This window comes from Podarcis filfolensis, assembly GCF_964270895.1.
Source record: "Podarcis filfolensis genome assembly, chromosome: 1".
Classification (NCBI taxonomy): domain Eukaryota; kingdom Metazoa; phylum Chordata; class Lepidosauria; order Squamata; family Lacertidae; genus Podarcis; species Podarcis filfolensis.
Window position 1 is genome coordinate 19,160,975 of NC_139604.1, and position 20,695 is coordinate 19,181,669.

Genomic DNA, 20,695 nt, shown 5'->3' on the forward strand with positions numbered 1-20,695 from the left:
CAGAACTCCCTCTCTGTGGGGGAAGCTAATCCTGCTTCATCCCTGTGGCTCTTTAGGTCCCAGAGAAAGACAGCACTTTTGAAGAGAAGCTCTCAAATTCATTGTATAATCACTTGCAGTTTGCAGCCTGAATATTGCCGCTGATGGTTTTACTGGCAATGACGATTACTGCTCACTTTGTTGGTTTTTGCTGTTAATGAGATACAGATATACCGTATTTACGTGAATGTAATGCACACCTTTCTTTGGCCAAATTACGTCGCAAAAATTAGGGTGCGCCTTAGATTGGATGGTGCCAGCAAATACTTGTTTGGTTTCAAGGTTTTGAAAATTGAGGTGTGTGTTAGATTTGATGGTGCATTATACTTGTGTAAATATGGTAGATATAGACACACACACACACACACACACACACACACACACACACAAGCATAATAGGATACCCCCCTCCACTTCTCACTCCTGTAGTCTCATGCCCCCCCAAATCTTCTCTGGGGTTTTCCCTATCCTCAAAAGAAGATTATTGGTGTGCCCTTGTAGGTGGTTTCTGTTACACTGGCAGACTAGTGATTTCCCCCACTGTCTTTACTAAATATTTTTAAAATCTGATTGAGCATCTTTTGGAGGTGCAGCTCAAGTTTTATGAATATGAAGATTCATGGCCAGCTCATTTCCAACCACTACAAACAAAATGTACCACACACAGTTCAGCCAGGGAAGCTTACAGCCAACGCTACAAACACCAGCAATTGATTGACGACAATCAGCATGAATATTTTATCAGCCAAGCCAGTATCCTGTTACGTTTCAGGTGCGCTTCTTATGAGCTTGCATCTGCTAGACATCTCAATTCTTTGCAAACACCAGAGCATAAGGCACAGGGGATTCCCCCGTGACTGCAGAAGAGACCTATGTAATATCAAGGAGAGCTCGACCGGAAGGTAGGTTGATGGGTTCCTTGATTTTAAATTCCAGGCTGGAACGCTCATGTGCAATTGGGTGAACTGCAGTTATTACTGGAAAAGGTAAAAGGTAAAGGTACCCCTGCCCGTACGGGCCAGTCTTGACAGACTCTAGGGTTGTGCGCCCATCTCACTTAAGAGGCCGGGGGCCAGCGCTGTCCGAAGACACTTCCGGGTCACGTGGCCAGCGTGACAAAGCTGCATCTGGCGAGCCAGCGCAGCACTCGGAAACGCCGTTTACCTTCCCGCCAGTAAGCGGTCCCTATTTATCTACTTGCACCCGGGGGTGCTTTTGAAATGCTAGGTTGGCAGGCGCTGGGACCGAGCAACGGGAGCGCACCACGCCGTGGGGATTCGAACCGCCGACCTTTCGATCGGCAAGCCCTAGGCGCCTAGGCGCTTATTACTGGAAGGTGATGTTTATTAGGCAAAAGTGTTGGAAGTGCTGGCCAAAGTGATCTCTCGGCACAGAGGTGGGTTTAGGGCAGAGTGGCTGTTCACACACACACACACACACACACACACACACACACACACACCAGCACCAGGCGCTGAGCCTTAAGGCTACAACAGGGTGTCACAACTATGAAGTAGGAAACTGAAGGCGAGGGGCTCCAGATGTTGGCCTCGCACAGGGCACCACTGAAATTTGAAAGAGCAGAACCTCCAAGTGTCCCTGTTTTCCAGGGACAGCCTTGGATTTACAGAAGCCATCCCGGTTTTTCTGGTTTGATCCCGGAATGCCCCGCTTTCCCTATTTTCCTCGGGAAAATGTTGGAGGGTATGGAGTTATGGGACCCCCCCAAGCCAAAGAGATAAATAACTATACAACCTTTAGAAGACATCTGAAGGCAGCCCTGTCTAGGGAAGTTTTTAAATGTTTTATTATATCTGTTGGAAGCTGCCCAGAGTGGCTGGGGCAACCAGTCAGATGGGTGTGGTATAAATAATAAAAGGATGATGGTGATGGTGATGGTGATGATGATGATGGAATTGGACATCCCTATTTTAATCAGAGAAATGTCAGAGGAGGGTACGAAGTCTGCCCTTGCTTTGCATTGACTGCATGACAATTACCGTATTTTTCCGTGTATAAGACTAGGGTTGTTGTTTTTTACCAAAAATTAGGTTTAAAATTGGGACTCGTCTTATACACAGGTAGCGCTGAGGGGTATTTTCTTAATTTGGAGTCCCCCAAAATAGGGGGCGTCTTATACATGGGGGCGTCTTATACACGGAAAAATACAGTATATGAGCCCTGGCAATATTTTGTCTGCCCTTATGGGACGTGTGTGTAGGCAACGGGAAGCGAGTAGGGTGCATGTGTCGTGTGTCACCGTGTTGGAAAGAAAAAAAATGCCTTTCGCCATAATAGTGTTGTCTAGTGTAACACTTCCCATTTCCTCTCACAGGGGTGAAGGCAGTTGCTTGTCTGTATAGGTGAGAGTAGATGGGAGTACACACTGCTGCAATCAGTACTAAACAGGTTCCTTTGTCCATTGAGACTCAAGCCTGCTTATGTCTGCAGTGTTCTATCCTGAGTCTTGTTGATTTGTTGCACCGAAAGTGCATGGGCACTGGCTTTTAAGTACAGTGGTACCTCGGGTTGCATACGCTTCAGGTTACATACGCTTCAGGTTATAGACGCCGCTAACCCAGAAATAGTGCTTCAGGTTAAGAACTTTGCTTCAGGATGAGAACAGAAATCGTGCTCCGGCAGCGCGGCAGCAGCGGGAGGCCCCATTAGCTAAAGTGGTGCTTCAGGTTAAGAACAGTTTCAGATTAAGACCGGACCTGCGGAACGAATTAAGTACTTAACCCGAGGTACCACTGTATTTCAAAATTGCACTTGGCATTTAGTGGGTTTGATGGGCACAGAAAGTGGGGGGGGGGGGAGAGGCCCAGTATTGTAGGAAGTAGGTCAGGTGTGGGAACCTTTGGTCCTCCAGATGTGGCTGAAATACAACTCTTGTTAGCCTCAGCTACCACAGCCAATGCAAGGGATTGTGGGAATTGTAGTTCAGCAATGTCTGGAGGGCCAAAGGTACAGCACATCTGAAACACCTCCTGCTGCTGCCATGCCGCCGGAGCACGATTTCTGTTCTCATCCTAAAGCAAAGTTCTTAACCTGAAGCACTATTTCTGGGTTAGCGGAGTCTGTAACCTGAAGCGTAAGTAACCAGAAGCATATGTAACCTGAGGTACCACTGCAGAGGAGTGACAGTCGCCAGGAAATCACAGAAGCCTTAAAGATAGACTACCTGATGCTCGCCTACTCAAGCAAATAGAAATACATGGAGGATAAGACAATTAACAGCAACAAGTCATCAGGATTATACTTCTGTACCCTCCAAAATTTCTCTGATCAAAATAGGGATGTCAATAGTAATAATAATAATAATAATAATAATAATAATAATAATAATAATAATACTGTGCCTATTTGACTGGGTTGTCCTAGCCATTCTGGGCAGCTTGCAACATACATAAAAACATAACAAAAAGTAAAACATTTAAAAAAAAAACCCTTTCCTGTACAGGGCTGCCTTCGGATGTCTTTATTATTATTATTATATTGATTTTTTTTAAAAAAAACACATTTTTATTAAGTTTTACACTTTAACAATCCAATCCAATCACATTAAATATTCCAAATTATACATATACATATCAAATAGTCCGAATATTTGATTATAGAGGGTTCTGATCATCTCATACTTCTACTGCTTTTCATAGTCATTTTATTATATTGAAATTTATAAACCGCCTTATACCCGGAGGATTCAGGGCAGTTCACAGAAATGATACAATATATAAAATAAAAATAAGGAACCCAATACCGCCCCCCAAAAAGCCACATTTAAAATGTTGCAGGATGTCAATCAGGTCAACCAAAGGCCTAGTTAAAAAGGAACATTTTTGCCTAGCGCCTAAAGGTGTATAATGAAGGCGCCAGGCAAACGTCCTTGGGGAGAGCATTCCACAGACAGGGAGCCACTGTTGCCACCCTCCGGACCTCTCAAGGAGGAGGCACACGAAGGAGGGCCTCTGAAGGTGATCTCAGGGTCTGGGTAGGTTCATATGGGAAGAGAACCTCCTTCTAAAGGTTCTATTGTTACTTCTCTCCTGGGCTCAGGGGTCCCATAACTCCATACTCTCCAAAATTTCTCCGATGAAAACGGATGTCCTAAGAGAAAGCAGAACATTTGAGGATCAAATCAGAAACCGGAGCAGCTTCTGTAAATCTGAGACCGTCCCTGGAAAATAGGGACACTTGGAGGGTCAGTACCTCCCATGTCAGGATGCGGGTGGCGCTGTGGATTAAACCACAGAGCCTTGGTAGGACTTGCCGATCAGGTCAGTGGTTCAAATCCCCGCAACACGGTGAGCTCCCGTTGCTCGGTCCCTGCTCCTGCCCACCTAGCAGTTCAAAAGCACCTCAAAGTGCAAGTAGATAAATAGGTACCGCTCTGGCGGGAAGGTAAACGGCGTTTCCGTGCGCTGCTCTGGTTCGCCAGAAGCGGCTTCGTCATGCTGGCCACATGACCCGGAAGCTGTTCGCCGGCTCCCTCGGCCAATAAAGCGAGATGAGCGCCGCAACCCCAGAGTCGGCCACGACTGGACCTAATGGTCAGGGGTCCCTTTACCTTTACCTCCCATGTCAGAGGTAGTGTGCCTCTGAATACCAGCTGCTGCGGAATGCAAGTAGAGGAGTGTCGTTGTGCAGTTGTCTTATTGGTGAGCGTCCTGTATGCAGCTGGTTGGCCATCGCGAGAACAGAATGCTGGACTAGATGGGGTTTTGGTCTGATGCAGCAGTGTTCCTCTTGTAACATTTAAGGATTCCCACATTCAGGTCAATGGTTGAAATTGATGAGGGGATCCTAAACAAGGACAAAAAATTCTTTTTACCTTTTGTTGGTCCCTGTGGCGAGCAATTTTGGAACTCCTGCTGTAAATCAGCCACAAAAGGTGAAGCAATCTTCAGCATAGGACTCATTTTTAATAATCTGCAGTGATGGCAGGCAATCTTTTCATACAGTCATTTGCTCATACATTCTTCATCTCATTATTCTTCCCCAGATAGCCCAGGGTGGCAAGTGCCTTAGTGCTAATGCAATACAAAAGAAAAATTAATTTTAAAAAAACGCTAATAAACATTAAGGAGCTTCTAAAAACACATAAAGCAGTCACATAATAGTTTCACCGTTAGCACAAACATTTACAGATACTGTCTTGTCATCTGAACATACTTCGTGAGGGAAGAAATGATGATCATTTCAGGGCAAAGTTTTTGCCTATTCTGAATCCCGCGGTCGATAACAGAACGGAATCCCTATCATTTTGAGCTTATTGCTCAAGCAACAACAAAAGGAAGCAAAGAAACAGGTTTTGGTGCCAGCTATTTATTCAGGCCTCTGAGGGAGCTTATCATTTTTTAGAATCAGTTTCCTTATCATTAGTGAATTAAATGGCTCTCTAAATATTTTAGAATATATCAAATGTCACAAAAGCACAGAATATGAATAATTCATGGCAGAAAATTACCTTTGCGCCGTTTGATACATCGAGGACGAAAATATCAAAACCGAGCCTGAAAAATCATCAGGCGCAGAAGTCTAGTAATCTGTGACAAAACAGCCAGCGTATTTATTCTAGAACTGTGCAAGTGCACACTCTCATGTGTGCAAAAAGAAAAAAGCAGTGGAATATTATGGTGTTGACAGGTTCTTTTGCCAGCTATTATGCTGGAAGGGCAAAGTGTTTCTGGCTCCAATCGAAAGAGCCCCCTTTATGTTTATGCATCGTGGAGACTTTTTTTTTCTGACAGAAAAACGAGGGGAAAGTTAGTTCTACTCACCCACTCAAGGTTAATAAAATGTTGCCCGCTCTCCTCTAATTTGTGTATAGTTACGAGCTGTTCTTTTCAATTTCGTGTCAATTGCTTTATTTCTCGTAAATTGTAGAAGGACATCTGTCACGAACTGGCAGGATAACGGGGAGAAGAAAAAGGAGGAAGAGGATCCCAGTGAGGGGTGTCACCGGGAGTGGGACACACTGGGGCAAGCAGGGGATGAGGAAGTAGAAGTTGATGTAGGACGTACTCACAGATTGATGGAGGATAATGAGGGGATGGGGGTTCAGTACACATGAACCAGAGCAGCAGGAGCCAGAGGGTCCCCTGTCTCCAGGGGGCAGTGTGGTGTAGTGGTTAAGAGTGGTGGACTCGTAATCTGGTGAACCGGGTTCGCGTCTCCGCTCCTCCACATGCAGCTGCTGGGTGACCTTGGGCTAGTCACACTTCTCTGAAGTCTCTCAGCCTCACTCACCTCACAGAGTGTTTGTTGTGGGGGAGGAAGGGAAAGGAGAATGTTAGCCGCTTTGAGACTCCTTTGGGTAGTGATAAAGCGGGATATCAAATCCAAACTCTTCTTCTTCTTCTTCTTCCACGAACATTGTGGGCTCTGAGGTGTACGGAGAAGGCAGCAGGGTGCTCTAGGAGGCTGAGGTAGGCAAGGGCCCACAGCCCAGCCCCCTAGCTGGCCAGGTGGGGCTCACTAGCTCTGGGAGGTGGCTTGGAACAGGTGAGGGTCACCTGCCTCATCAGACCCAGATGCTGCAATCAGCATGCAAAGCGCAACAGGGAAGCAGAGCTGAGGGACTGCGTCTGCTCAAATGCCTATATTGATGGACCTCAGCTTGGGAGCTCCAGGATCTCTGTGGGACTCGACTTTAGACATGTGCCTCGAACCTGGACTGGGGATTCGACTTAGCGACTTGCCACCATGTAGGCCAGGGGTTCAGGACAACATCACTGTCCTGAGCATTTATTTATTATTTTATTAATTCATCACATTTATACCCCAAGGAGATCAAGAAGGTGCACATGCCTCTCTCCAGCGGGTTCAGAATGCTGCAGCGAGACTCCTTACGGGATCCTCGCTGCGAGATCACATTCATCCGGTGCTATACCAGCTGCATTGGCTCCCGGTGGAGTACAGGATCAGGTTTAAGGTGCTGGTTTTAACCTTCAAAGCCCTATTACAGCCTAGTACCCTCGTACCTACGGGACCGCCTCTCCTGGTATGTCCCACAGAGGACCTTACGGTCTTCAAACAAAAACATCTTGGAGATCCCGGGCCACAGGGAGGTTAGGCTGGCCTCAACCAGAGCCTGGGCTTTTTCAGCTGTGGCTCTGATCTGGTGGAACGCTCTGTCACAAGAGACTAGGGCCCTGTGGGACTTGATATCTTTCTGCAGGGCCTGCAAGACAGAGCTGTTCCACCAGGGCTTTGGTCAGGGCACACCCTGACTCCCTCCTTTGGCAATCTTCACAGAATCTCTAGCCCAATGGTTGCCATCAATTTGATTTGAATTAATTTTATAATGAATGATTTTAGAATTTTGTACTATTTTATTGTTGTTAGCCACCCTGAGCCCGGCTTTGGCTGGGGAGGGCGGGATATAAATAAAATTTATTATTATTATATTATTATTATTCTCTTCATTTTTTAAAAAATGTATTTTTATTAAAGATTTTCTTGATTTACAAAAGTATGTACAACGTCTCTCTCTCGTATTTTTTCCATGTAACATTTTTCCAAATCAGTTTCATTTGTTGAGACATTAGGAAGAAAAGGGGGAAAGGTGTGGAGGGGGGGGAAGATGGGTGGGATCGGGTAGCAATGTTTCTATTTTACTTAATATATGTAGGGTTTTGTGTCAGCATTGCTTGTGCAGGTTCTCTGCTGTTCACTTGTGTTCCTTTGGTGGTGAGAGAGGTTGGGGTTGGCCTAGGGTGTGGCTATTCATTTGTGGTTGGCTGTGGTGGTCTTTGTTTTCATGTGTGAGTGGTGGCGGGTGGCTGTTTTGGATCAGGATTTTTGTCGTTGTCTTGTTCGGCTGTGTATGTGATAAAGGGGAGCCATACCAGGGTGAAGGCGTCTTCTTCTATTTGTCCCCGTGTCAGTTTCAGTTTATTGCTTAATTTTTCTAGTAAAGCTGTTTCCCATACTATTTGGTACCATTGGTCCATGCTTACTCCTGACAGGTCTCTCCAATGTCTGGTTATGGTGTTTCTGGCTGCTGAAAGTAGGTGGGCTATGAGTTCTTTGTGGTGTAAATGGGCATTGTTGTCTGGGAAGAATTTTAGTAGGGCCAATTCTGGGGTGTTTTCTAATACTTGCTTAGTTATTTTACATATTTAGCATATGGCTGTTGTCCAGAATAGTTGGGTTTTGGGGCACCCCCACCACATGTGGAGGTATGTGCCTGTGGAGGTGCACCCTCTCCAGCATTTTGGTGACGTTCCTGGGCGTATTAGCACTAGTTTTCTTGGTGTTAAGTACCACCTGAGCTTCTCTTCATTTTATTCTTGGCAATAACCCTGTGAGGTAGGTTAGGTTGAGATTCCTGCATTGCAGGGGGTTGGACTACATGACCATTGGATGTTCCTTCCATCTCTATGATTCTATGAGAGTGAAAGACTCACCGAAGGTCACCCAGTGAGCTTCACAACTGAGCTGGGAAGTGGACCCTGGTCTCTTAGGTCCTAGTCCAGCACTCTAACCTCCTCCTCCTCCTTCTCTTCTTTGGCAATTACTCGTAGCCGAGTAAGATTGTCTTCCATAAACACGGTTTTATCAGTGAGTCCGTAAGTGGCTGTGGAGGCCAATTCCGGATCCACACATCCTTCCACAGTGGGAACATAGGTTTCTGGGAGGGAGATGATCACGGTGAGGGTTTGCCAAGCGAGCCTTCCTCTTAGCACATTTCTCCCTTTCGTCCTGAGTTCAAGCGTCTTCAAAGTCCACGACACCTTTGGTAAAGGCTGTTCTCCAACTGGAGCGCTCGCAGGCCAGTGTTTCTCAGTTGTCGGTGTTTATACTACATTTTTTAAGATTTGCCTTGAGAGAGTCTTTGAACCTCTTTTGTTGACCACCAGCATTACACTTACCATTTGAAAGTTCGGAATAGAGTAATTGCTTTGGAAGACTATAATGAGGCATCCGCACAACATGACCAGTCCAATGAAGTTGATCTTGAAGAATCATTGCTTCAACACTGGTGATCTTTGCTTCTTCCAGTACACTGGAATTAGTTTGCCTGTCTGCCCAGGTGATGTGTAGCACGCTAACCACTACAGCCCTAGCTGTCATATTGACGATGTATCAGAGCTGTTGTTCAGAGATTGCTCCAGGAAAAAGAGAGAGCTTGAAACAGGTAGGTACCAGATTCACAAATATTTTACTTTAACATTCAAAGGCTTCCCCTCACCCTTTCTTTCTGTTGATAAGACTCCTGCCGCAGAATCATTCCTCCTTTTTAATTCCTTGCTTCTCCAACATGGCCATGACTCCTGGTGCTGTGTCAGAGTTTGTTACCAAACACTCTCAGAGTTTCATGGGTGGTTAGTCAGTGAGGCAGCTGAGGAAAAGGAGGTATTTGTGCAAGCATAAGTGTACTGTGTATCCCTTTGAATCATGGCCTATTTTTGAAGAAAAGGGGCATGTTAGATGACACAGAAACTTGAGGTGGAATGAAAATTGCTGATTTAGTTTGTACTTTGAAGGAAGTATATTTTTATTTGCTCAAGGTTGTTTATTTTAAAGGCATGTAGCCAATAAGGCCTTAGGCTATAGTCAACCAATACACAGGCATTTAAAATGGCAAATTCCATTTTTTGATCGGTGTCTGTGAATTGGGGTAGGGGACAGAAATTTTTGTTTGCCAGCTAAGATCTGTCAGTTGTTCCACTAAGAATCATAGGGAAGGCATGTTCTTTTAGACTTCTGCTGCTTCTTTTCCACACGGCCAAGTGATCTGATTAATGGTCTGTTATGTTCTTCTTCCTTCCATTTTGTCTTCCTGCTGTGAAGCCAATGTGTGTGTTAAAAATGCTGGTCACACAGCTGACTGTGACAACCGCAAGGCCACCTGACCCTGTGCTGAGCCATGATTGGATCTAGACCATATAAGGCGTCAGAGCATGATACTTCTCCAACCATATGACAATAAGATTTTTCTAGCTCACTCTTCTTCCTGTTTCCTGGCTGACTGCCAGGAAAAGCAATTTTAGTATGTGTTATGTACTGAGTTGAATAGGATCCAAAATGCAGCAGTCTGATTGGTCCTAGAACAATAGGATCCAAAATGCAGCAGTCTGATTGGTCCTAGAACAATAGGATTCAGAATGCAGCAGTCTGATTGGTCCTAGAACAATGCAGCAGTATGATTGGTCCGCAGGAGTCACCCAATCCAGCTCCAGATGGAAGTGAATCCACAACCTGATTGGCCTACAGGAGAATTCCGGAATTAGCCAATCACATGCAGCCCATTGTGTAAATAATGTATATAAAGCAGATACTTTGGGGAAACATTCATTCCTCCTCACCACTATGAGCTTAATAAAGAGCATGAAATCCACTCTCGACTCTGAGTATATTTCAGTACGGTACTTTGGGTATGTGCTGTGGGAATGTTGTGGATAGTAGGAGAGGATATATTGACTAAATATTATCCTTCCTCACTCATGCTAGTGAGCTTAGTAGCAGAGCACATTCCTGGAAGCAAGTAGATGGATTCATTACCATCATATAAATTGAGCAATCCAGTCTGGCTTGTCCAGATGGAAATGTTCCTGGTAAATTTCCCCTTTAGTTCCCTCTTGAAAACAATAATGACACAACAGTCTTCTTTTAAAAGTAATGATGAAGTTTACTTAGATTCAGTTCACAGTATTGCCCTGAAGGCAGGCTTTATCTTGTAGTTACAGTTGTAGAGAAAAGAAGTCTGAGCTTGGCCTCAGACTTTCTACCTTGTGGCTTCCATCCTCCGTAAGGATGAGCCATGTGCTGATGGCTAAGAGCCAGCAGAAGATGGTAAAAGAGCTAAAGGGCCAAAAGAGTAGCAAAAGAGGAAGATGGCTGCATGACTAGCCCCTTTATAGGGTCTGCTAGGGCCACGCCCACCTACCTGGTCACACACAGGGGGAGGAGGTGCCAGAGCAGGTATGACAGGAAGTCCTCCTGACTGGAGCAACATTCCCCTGTGTGTCCATTCTAGGAAACAGGAAATGTTGTATTTGACTGCTACAGTGAAGATACACCCCACATTGACACACACACTTTCCCTTAATAATCTTAATACTGACTGGGGAAACTCAGCCAGATGGGTGGGGTATAAATAAATAAATAAATTATTATTATTATTATTATTATTATTATTATTATTATTATTAGCATTATTAGCATTTATTTACACATTACTTGGCTGGAGGACTCCCTTGCAAGATTCAGAGAATTCTGAGGGACAGTCCTGGATTGGTTCACATATTTATTTATTTTTTGAATGGTGCAGATTTGGTAGGTTCTTGCATGCTGAGCTGAATCCCCACATCTCTACTGTACTCATCTTAACCTTTCTTGGCTACCATTCATATGTGGGCAAAGCAGTAGTACAGTCATACCTCATGTTACGTCGGCTTCATGTTACGTTCTTTCAGGTTACGTCCCGCGGCGACCCGGAAGTACCGGAAAGGGTTACTTCCGGGTTTCACCGCTCGCGCATGTGCAAAGCGTGAAATGACGTCACGCACACGTGCAGAAGCAGTGAATTGCAACCCGCGCGTGTGCAGCCACACCGCTGCGGGTTGCACTCTTTTCATGTTGCAAACGGGCCTCCGGAACAGATCCCGTTCGCAACCAGAGGTACCACTGTATTTTTTTCTCTGCTCCAGCCACCGCAAATGGCTGCCCTAGGATAGGCAATCTCCTAGGACAGCCTTGAGCTAAACCCAGTTTTGATGTGCGTGTCTGTATGTCTCTTCCCCAGCCAATGAACCACCCACGACAGTCCTGACTTAATTTAATTTTCCAATTCATTGCTGATGTAGGTAATTATTGGATGCTCGTCTCCTCCTGCCATTTTCTCCCAGCTGCTCCCATAGGGGAAACCTGGAAACGTTTGTCTCTCGTCTCTTTGGAATTAACCCCCCCCCCCCCGCTCCCAAAATGGCCTGGAAGTGATAACGCATTTGTAATTTATGGATCTTAACGGGAGGTTCCTTTTGATAAGTCGCTCCATAAAGATATCCGCCAAAGTAACTTTAAAATTAATAGATTCTATCTCAGATGCCTATTATTATTGTTTGAAGTCGCTTGGAGAAGAGAAATTATGTAAATTGGTGTCACGCCAGGCTTCTGCACACACGCTGGGAATGCATAACAGCCAGCCTGACGACGAAATATTTCATCTTGAGCAAGAACAATCATCTGCATTTAGGAGTCTAGTCCATATTCACTTTTTTTTTAAATGGCCTAAGTCTGATGGCTATTTTTAAGGTGGGGGGAACCTCCTCAAAAAGGAAAAAATGAATAAACCTGTCACTTAAACATTCTGAGAGGTGACCAGTTGCCCTTCAAAGCAAAAAGGTGCCTTGGAAAGCCATAATCAAATGCATTAAAGGAGCGAATAAAACAGCCAGCCCTTGCTGCTGGTCGCTTAATAGCTAAGTGGCTTTTATTCTGCAGCCCAATACGTGTAAAAGACTCGATAAATAGATCAGCCTCAGGACCAATTAGTGTCACATTAATCTGCAGCAATAATGAAGCGAAGCCGCTGGAGGTTGCACCAGTTGAGCTGTGCCCTCCGCGATGAGGATCTTAAGTCGGAAGCACAAACCGTGCGCGCCGCGCACTGCAGGGGACACGCCGGGAAGGAAATATGGAGAAGGAGCTGTTTTCCGTAGCACTTAGGAAAGTCATCCTTGGGGAAAAGGAGGCAACCGTTTAAATGCTGAAGGAGTCTGGTCCTCTGTTTGTGGGTCAAAAGCGCGACATCATGTAAGCTGGCTTTAGAAAATTAGGTACCGTATTTTTTGCTCTATAAGACTCACGTTTTCCCTCCTCAAAAGTAAGGGGAAATGTGTGTGTGTCTTATGGAGCGGATGCAGGCTGCGCAGCTATCCCAGAAGCCAGACCAGCAAGAGGGATTGCTGCTTTTGCTGCGCAGCGATCCCTCTTGCTGTTCTGGCTTCTGAGATTCAGAATATTTTTTTTCTTGTTTTCCTCCTCCAAAAACTAGGTGCATCTTGTGGTCTGGTGCGTCTTATAGAACGAAAAATATGGTAGCTCCTGCTAAGTCTGCAGCGATATTATTATTATTATTATTATTATTATTATTATTATTATTATTTTCTTTCCAGTTTCCCTTCCTTTCGGATTTCCCTTCCTCACCTGTGCACACTCCCTACCCCCAAACACTTCCATGCAGAAGGCGGAGAGAGACTGATTTTGGTTTGCCAGGGTCACTGTTCTGCTGCAGCCGGCCGCCCTCCTTACATCTCACATTTCACTGGCACATGTGTTTTGTCCTTGCTGTTAAATTGCTGTCAAAGGAGGTGTAGCAAAAGAACCTTCTCGGGTATTGATTTTCACATACAGGGAACATAGTTCATAGCTATTTGATTTGCCACCTGCAGTTTGTAACCGAGTGGACTCGGGAGATTATAAACTTCATTTCAGCACCATGCCCTAGGGCAGAGCTGAATTCTACTAGCTAATGCCAGCGATTATTTCCCTTTTTGCACGTGCTGTTGCTGTTACTTAACTTACAGGAATTGTAGTTAAATCACCCAAACAGCCATTTCACCTAAGTGGTACCGTGTTCTTCAGCTGTACAACGTTTTGAGGCTGCAGAAAAATCTCATTTGCTTAATAGAATTGCTAGACTAATGGCTGTTAATTCATACTCCGTACAATGGGGAATGGGTTGCTCCCATTATCAACTGCAGGGCTTGGGTATAATATCCAACTAGTTAAATGATTTGATTGTTCTCTTTCAATATCTTTTTCATGCTGATTCCTCAGAATGGTGGCTAGCTGATTTCTCAGTTTTGTGGCAGAATAATTTTGATTCATGGTTTAGTATAGGGTTGTGCTATGTGCTGCTGCTCTTTGACCTATTTGTGCTCCCCGCCTTTCTCTCTTACACATATATACACTAAAAAACAATGGTGCAATTTATTTGGAGCAGCCGAACTGCAATTCTGTGCATTGGATATGCATGGGACTTGACTGGACGCAGGTGCTTGCTTCTGTGTGCATTGCTTCAATTTCTGAAACACATTGAACTTCACTGATGGGCAAATATTAGTATTTAAGTAGAAGTTCAAAAAAATCTTGCAAAGAAGTGCAACAATTTGAATGGCTAGTGTGAAGCAGGAACCCCATCAAAGAAAAGAAAGGCGGTATCTAGCCTCTGCTTGTTTTTGTTTTTTTTAATCATTCTCTGAGTTTCTCCGTGACAATCTGTTACAAACATCTGCAAAGCTTGAAAGTCTTGTTGTGGCCTCATGCACTTGACAGAGCAAGGAAAATCCTGGATTTACAGAAGCCGTCCCAGTTTCTGATTTGATTCCAGAATGTCCCATTTTTCCTTAGGAAGCCCCTATTTTTATTGGAGAAATTTTGGAGGGTCTGGTTATGTGACTCCAAAACCAAGGAGATAAGTAACTCTACAACCTACTTTTAAAAGACACCTGAAGGCAGCAATGTATAGGGATGTTTTTTAATGTTTAACTACGTTTATATATATATATATTGGAAACTGCCCAGAGTCAGTCAGATGGGCGGGGTATTATTATTATTAATAATAATAATAATAATAATAATAATGACATTTGTGCATTATGTATTCATCCTTTTTACAAAGCCTTCTTCCTCTCCCCACTTGGTTGTCTTCCTGTCCATTCCCTTTCTGCTGTGAAAATGTAGGCCATAAGTTCTCCTTAAATAAATAAAACTTTTTTAAAAAATAGATTTTTAATGTCAAGTAGCGAAACGTAGCCATACATGGAAAACAGAGCTTAGTAGTTGTACCGAAAAGAAAGAAAAATAGTGGCAGGTTGTAGTTTTACACGTTCCAAGAAAGGCAATCAAATGGAAGTGTCTCTCCATAAGGTTCTGTGAGTCGATGGAGGGTGAAAAGCATGTTCGATTGTCTTAACGAACCTAATAAAAGGATGCTATGTTGTATAGAAGGTGTGAGTCTTCCCCCATCCCTGATCAATATTGCTTTTGTGAGATGGTTAATTTGTCCATAAACACAATGGCAATCACTACTGGCAAGCACAATGACAATCCCTAATCTAGCTGCATTTAATAAATGGAGAATGTTCTTGATCTGAGGAGTAAAATAAGGTGCTAGGGCCAGTTTGGGGTCTGCTTGTAGCAATTGTCCTATCATTTCATACGCTCCAACATTTCTCTGGTGAAAATAGGGATGTCCCGTTCCATAATGATAATTTTCCTATTTATACACATCTCACTGGGTTGCCCCAGCCACTCTGGGCATCTTCCAACATATATAAAAACATATATAAAAACTGGGGTTGTAGTTTTCTTCTAAGCATCTTTTTTTTAAAATGGAAGAGCAAAAATCCTTTGTGGAAATTAGAAGAGTTATCTCCTGTTCATCTTGTATCAGGAAGCTATTGAAATATACTTGGAGTCGAGAGTGGATTTCATGCTCTTTATTCAGCTCATAGTGGTGAGGCGGAATGGAAGTTCCCTCAGAATGTCTGCTTTATATACATTATTTACACAATGGGCCCCACGTGATTGGCTAATTCCGGGATTCTCCTGTAGGCCAATCAGGTTGTGGATTCATTTCCACCTGGAGCTGGATTGGGTGGCTCCTGTGGACCAATCAGACTGCTGCATTCTGGAGCCTATTGTTCTAGGACCAATTGGACTGCTGCATTCTGAATCCTATTGTTCTACGACCAGTCAGACTGCTGCATTCTGAATCCTATTGATCTAGGGCCAATCAGACTGCTGCATTTTGGATCCTATTCAACTCAGTACATAACAGCTAGGATTTTGGAGCTTTAAAAAAGTAAAAAGGGGTGGGGGAGAACAGCTTGCTTGTATCATCAGGCCTAAAGCCTGTGGAAGTCAGCTGAAGGGCTATTTCCATACTTAGAGAAGCATTGCCATCCTGCAACCAAATTGTGGTCTTATCCTGTTCTGAAGCGCATTTTATTATGAGGGGTGTATGTTTTTTTTTTATACCCACAGCATGCGTCCATATGCAGAATAGACACTTAAGGAGGAGACTGCTACTTCCAGTGCTGGTTATAAAAATAATGAGAAGCTGGATTTTATTTGTGTAAATATTTGGTTCCTTTCAAGCTGATAATAATATAATAATAATTTATTATTTATACCCCGCCCATCTGGCTGGGTTTCCCCAGCCACTCTGGGAGGCTTCCAACAGAACACTAAAATACAATAACCTATTAAGCATTAAAAGCTTCCCTAAACAGGGCTGCCTTCAGATGTCTTCTAAAGGTTTGGTAGTTGTTTTTCACTTTGACATCTGGTGGGAGGGCGTTGCACAGGGCGGGTGCCACTACCGAGAAGGCCCTCTTCCTGGTTCCCTGTAACTTGGCTTCTTGCAGCGAGAGAACCGCCAGAAGGGGAGTTAATGTTCAACTCTGATGGTTTTGAGATGCTGATATTTGCAGACCCTCCAAGTGTCCCTATTTTCCAGGGATGTCCCTGATTTAGAGAAGCCCTCCCGGTTTCTGATTTGATCCCAGACTGTCCAACTTTCCCTTAGGATGTCCCTATTTTCTTTGGAGAAATGTTGGAGGGTATGGAATTAAGCAACCCCCGAGCCGTCTGAAGGCAATCCTGTATAGGGAAGTTTCTAAAAAAAGTTTTATGTATGTTGGAAGCTGCCCAGAGTGGCTGGGGCAACCCGGTAAGATGTGTGGGGTATAAATAGGAAAATTTTCTTATAACGCATCCATATATCCAAGAAGAGAGTTGCATGCAATAAAATGCAGTATGATAAAATTGGTGGAGGATTTTGATGGCGCAGGAGACCTTCAGTGGTCAAGCTGCAGGAACACAAGGTTGTGGAACATAGCTGTCAACCGTCCCTTATTTGGCGGGAAAGTCCCTTATCCCAGCGCCGTGTCCCACTGCTGTCCCTTATTGATGATGTCCCTTAAATTTCCCAGGTTTCAAAGGAAGCAGCTCCTCATCCTCCCTCCCTGCCGGCCAGGGAGGAGGGAGGCTCCAACTCTGTTGCTTGGCTGCGTTGCTCACTCAATAAGCAACGACTGGGGGGTGGAGCTTGCATGCCTTGTGCCGATCAAATCAGCTGTGTTGCCTGGGGACTCGCCTTTGCTCAGCGCTTCCCAGCGGAGAGGTGACGGTTGTTTCCTCGCTGCATCCCTTTTGCCGGGTTGCTGCGCTGTGGGAACCACCACTTGAGGCTTTATTTGGCTGCTGGCTGGGCTTTCTGCCTTTGGCTCAGAGGGGCTCAGAAGTTGAACATACCTGTGCTCTGAAAATCCCTTATTTTGGCTGCTGATCCCTTATTTTTGAGGCTGCTGGCCCCTTATTTTCAAATCTGTAAGTTGACACCTATGTTGTGGAAGAGAGTATGTTCTTCCAAGTCAAGAACTTAACATCTGTGTTGGGAAAGGAATGGGCTGGATAGTGAGATGTTGCTTGCAATAGAATCCCAAATTAGAAGTTATAAAGGCTTCTAAATGTCAATGACTGCAGGGATTGGAGCTGAAGCCTAGATGTCACCACAATTTAGCTTCCAGACTTGGCAACCCCCCTTAATTAACATAGTTTTCCTCATGACAGCCTCTGAGGCAAGGAGAGTTGCTTATGTGAAGCTAACCCGGTAATATTTTGCTTTAACCATTTCCTTTCCGCAGGAAGCCACTCTATGGATTGTTTCAGTATAATCAGAATATGATTGGGCTGGAATCGTTACCCGATCCCTCAGATACCTGGGAAATTATTGAGACCATTGGAAAGGGAACGTATGGGAAAGTCTATAAAGTTACTCATAAGAAGGATGGCAGTTTGGCAGCAGTGAAGATTCTGGATCCTATCAGTGTAAGTAAAGAGGAAAGTTAACAATTTGATTTCCCTTTCCCCCTCCAAACAGATCCAAGGCCCCCTGGACAAACAGATGTGATACCCATACTCAGTAATTAGAGGAAATGCAAGTATTTGGGGGTAATTGTTCAGGTGTACAAAAATCACATTATGACAGAAAGTAAGGGAGGTAGTACGGGGACGCGGGTGGCGCTGTGGGTTAAACCACAGAGCCTAGGACTTGCCGATCAGAAGGTCGGCGGTTCGAATCCCCGCGACGGGGGGAGTTCCCGTTGCTCGGTCCCTGCTCCTGCCCACCTAGCAGTTCGAAAGCACGTCAGAGTACAAGTAGATACATAGGTACCGCTCCGGCGGGAAGGTAAACGGCGTTTCCGTGCGCTGCTCTGGTTCACCAGAAGCAGCTTAGTCATGCTGGCCACATGACCCAGAAGCTGTACGCCGGCTCCCTCAGCCAATAAAGCGAGATGAGCGCCGCAACCCCAGAGTCGTCCGTGACTGGACCAAACAGTCAGGGGTCCCTTTACCTTTTTTAACGGAGATAGCTGTTCCAACATTGCATTTAACCCCAACTGAACTCAGGCGCTTTTGTTTGTGTGCAAAGGTTGGACTTCTGTCTGTGCTGGGATCTCGCACTTTGTTTGGTACTGAAAACTAAACTGGATTCACAAATCGCATGAGCCTCTGCACTTGCAAGGCTTAAGAAGTCAATTCGGAAGATAGGTGGAGTTCTCAGGTTTCAACATATTGCAGCAAAAGACCCATAATCTTCCTCAATACGCCACAAGTGTCTAGGTTTGGTACCGTATGTGTGTAGGACATGCATAGGTAATATTATTATTATTATTATTATTTTTAAAAGGAGATACATAGGTAATTCATTTATTTTTTAAAGAAAAAATAGTTATCCGAGAAAACTAGAGTCAAGTGAAATGATTTATAAATGAAACCTAAATGGTTTGAGGAAAAGTAGAGTTTATGGGAATAAGGTAAAAAAAAGAAAAAAAAGGAGGTAAAAGACTCCTGGACGGGTAAGTCCAGTTAAATTTGACTATGGGGTGCGGCACTCATCTTCGCTTTCAGGCCGAGGGAGCTGGCGTTTGTCCACAGACAGCTTTCCAGGTCATGTGGCCAGCATCACTAAACCGCTTCTGGCGCAACGGAACACCATAACGGAAGCCAGAGCGCACAGAAACGCTGTTTACCTTCCCGCCACAGTGGTACCTATTTATCTACTTGCATTGGTGTGCTTTCGAACTGCTGGGTTGGCAGGAGCCAGGACAGAGCAATGGGAGCTCACCCCGTTGCGGGGATTTGAACCACCGACCTTCTGATCGGCAAGCCCAGGAGGCTTAGTGGTTTAGACCATAGCGCCACCCGCGTGGCAGAGTTTATGGGAATAAGAGCCCAATCTGAAACATCAGGAGAAAGTTTCATTGCATTCCATGAAATTTATTACCTAACAGGTCTTCTTAAGCATGTAGGCAGGCAGAACAGTTGTATTTTACCTTAACAGGTGAGTGAGGAGATTTGCTGGCAATGCAACCATTACACCCTGCTATGAGCAGGCCAAGAGGTAGGGGCGTCTTTCCATTTACCTTCCCATTGACTGCAGCGGGAGGTTATTAACCACGGGTCCCTTCCCGACGTGTGTTGGCATCTCTGTGTCTGCGCCCATTGCCCCCGACACACAGCCTCCCCCTTACTCTGCTAGCACAATATCCCTGGAAGATGAGCTATCACTGGAACAAGCTTCCCATTGGAGGGCTAGGGGATTTCCATTGGCCAAAGAATTGCCCCACTGACATACTCCCCATATCCAGTAGCAGAGCTTCCCAAGGCCCCTCAGCATACCTCTCCTGGTATGTCCCACGGAGAACCTTACGGTCTTAAAAACATCTTGGAGATCCTGGGCCACAGGGAGGTTAGGCTGGCCTCAACCAGAGCCAGGGCTTTTTCAGCTGTGGCCCCAATCTGGTGGAATGCTTTGTCACAAGAGACTAGGGCCCTGCGGGACTTGACATCTTTCCGCAGGGCCTGCAAGATGGAGCTGTTCCGCCAGGCCTTTGGCCAAGGCACAGTCTGACCCCCCTCTCTCCTTCTGTAATCTTCATAGAACTCTAGCCCAATGGTTGCCATTAATTTGATTCTGAACTGATTTTAGAATGTATTTCAATTAATTGATTGTGATTTTATGTAAACAGTGCTATTTTTACTGTTGTTAGCCGCTCTGAGCCCGGTCTTGGCTGGGGAGGGCGGGATATAAATAAATTATTATTATTATTATTATTATTATTATTATTATTATTACCCCTTTAATATTTTTAATGCTGCCCCAAAGCCATGTTTACGTGACTGCTGTTCAGTCTCTAGATGTGTTATGTCATGTAATCCACCCCTAATAAAGCTGTTATATTTGTAAAGTGCCCGTCTCTGTGTGCCTCCAATTTAGGATGTGGATGAAGAAATTGAAGCAGAATACAACATCTTGCAATTCCTTCCAAATCACCCCAACGTTGTTAAATTCTATGGAATGTTTTACAAAGCAGATCAATATGTGGGCGGACAGCTGTGGCTTGTTCTTGAGGTAAGATATTTTGTGAGACTAAATCTTAATTAAAAGAGATTTTTTATGAGCTAACTGCTTCTTCCAAAAATGTAGAAGCAGAAATACTGGCCGACTGTTATTCTCTGAAGAGTTCTGTCTCTTTCTGCTCGTGGTTATTAATCGGAGGGTTCCTTTGGGAAGGAAATACAGTGCCAGATGTCCCATCTACTTAGCATTTACACTGTACATTTGCAAATG

The 20,695-nt window shown here is 44.6% G+C and overlaps 1 protein-coding gene across 2 annotated transcripts in view; it reads left to right on the top strand.

Moving 5' to 3' along the window:
- MYO3B (myosin IIIB) overlaps positions 1-20,695 on the top strand; it is a 299,815-nt gene that overhangs the window by 14,256 nt on the left and 264,864 nt on the right. The window contains exons 1-3 of one of the 2 annotated variants that reach the window (XM_083626397.1): positions 12,757-12,804; positions 17,706-17,889; positions 20,342-20,476. In XM_083626397.1, coding sequence (XP_083482523.1) covers positions 12,803-12,804; positions 17,706-17,889; positions 20,342-20,476 — 321 coding nt within the window. In that variant the 5' untranslated portion in view covers positions 12,757-12,802. Of the gene's footprint in view, positions 1-12,756; positions 12,805-17,705; positions 17,890-20,341; positions 20,477-20,695 lie in introns of those variants that run through there. The other variant, XM_083626396.1, reaches the window with a different exon arrangement.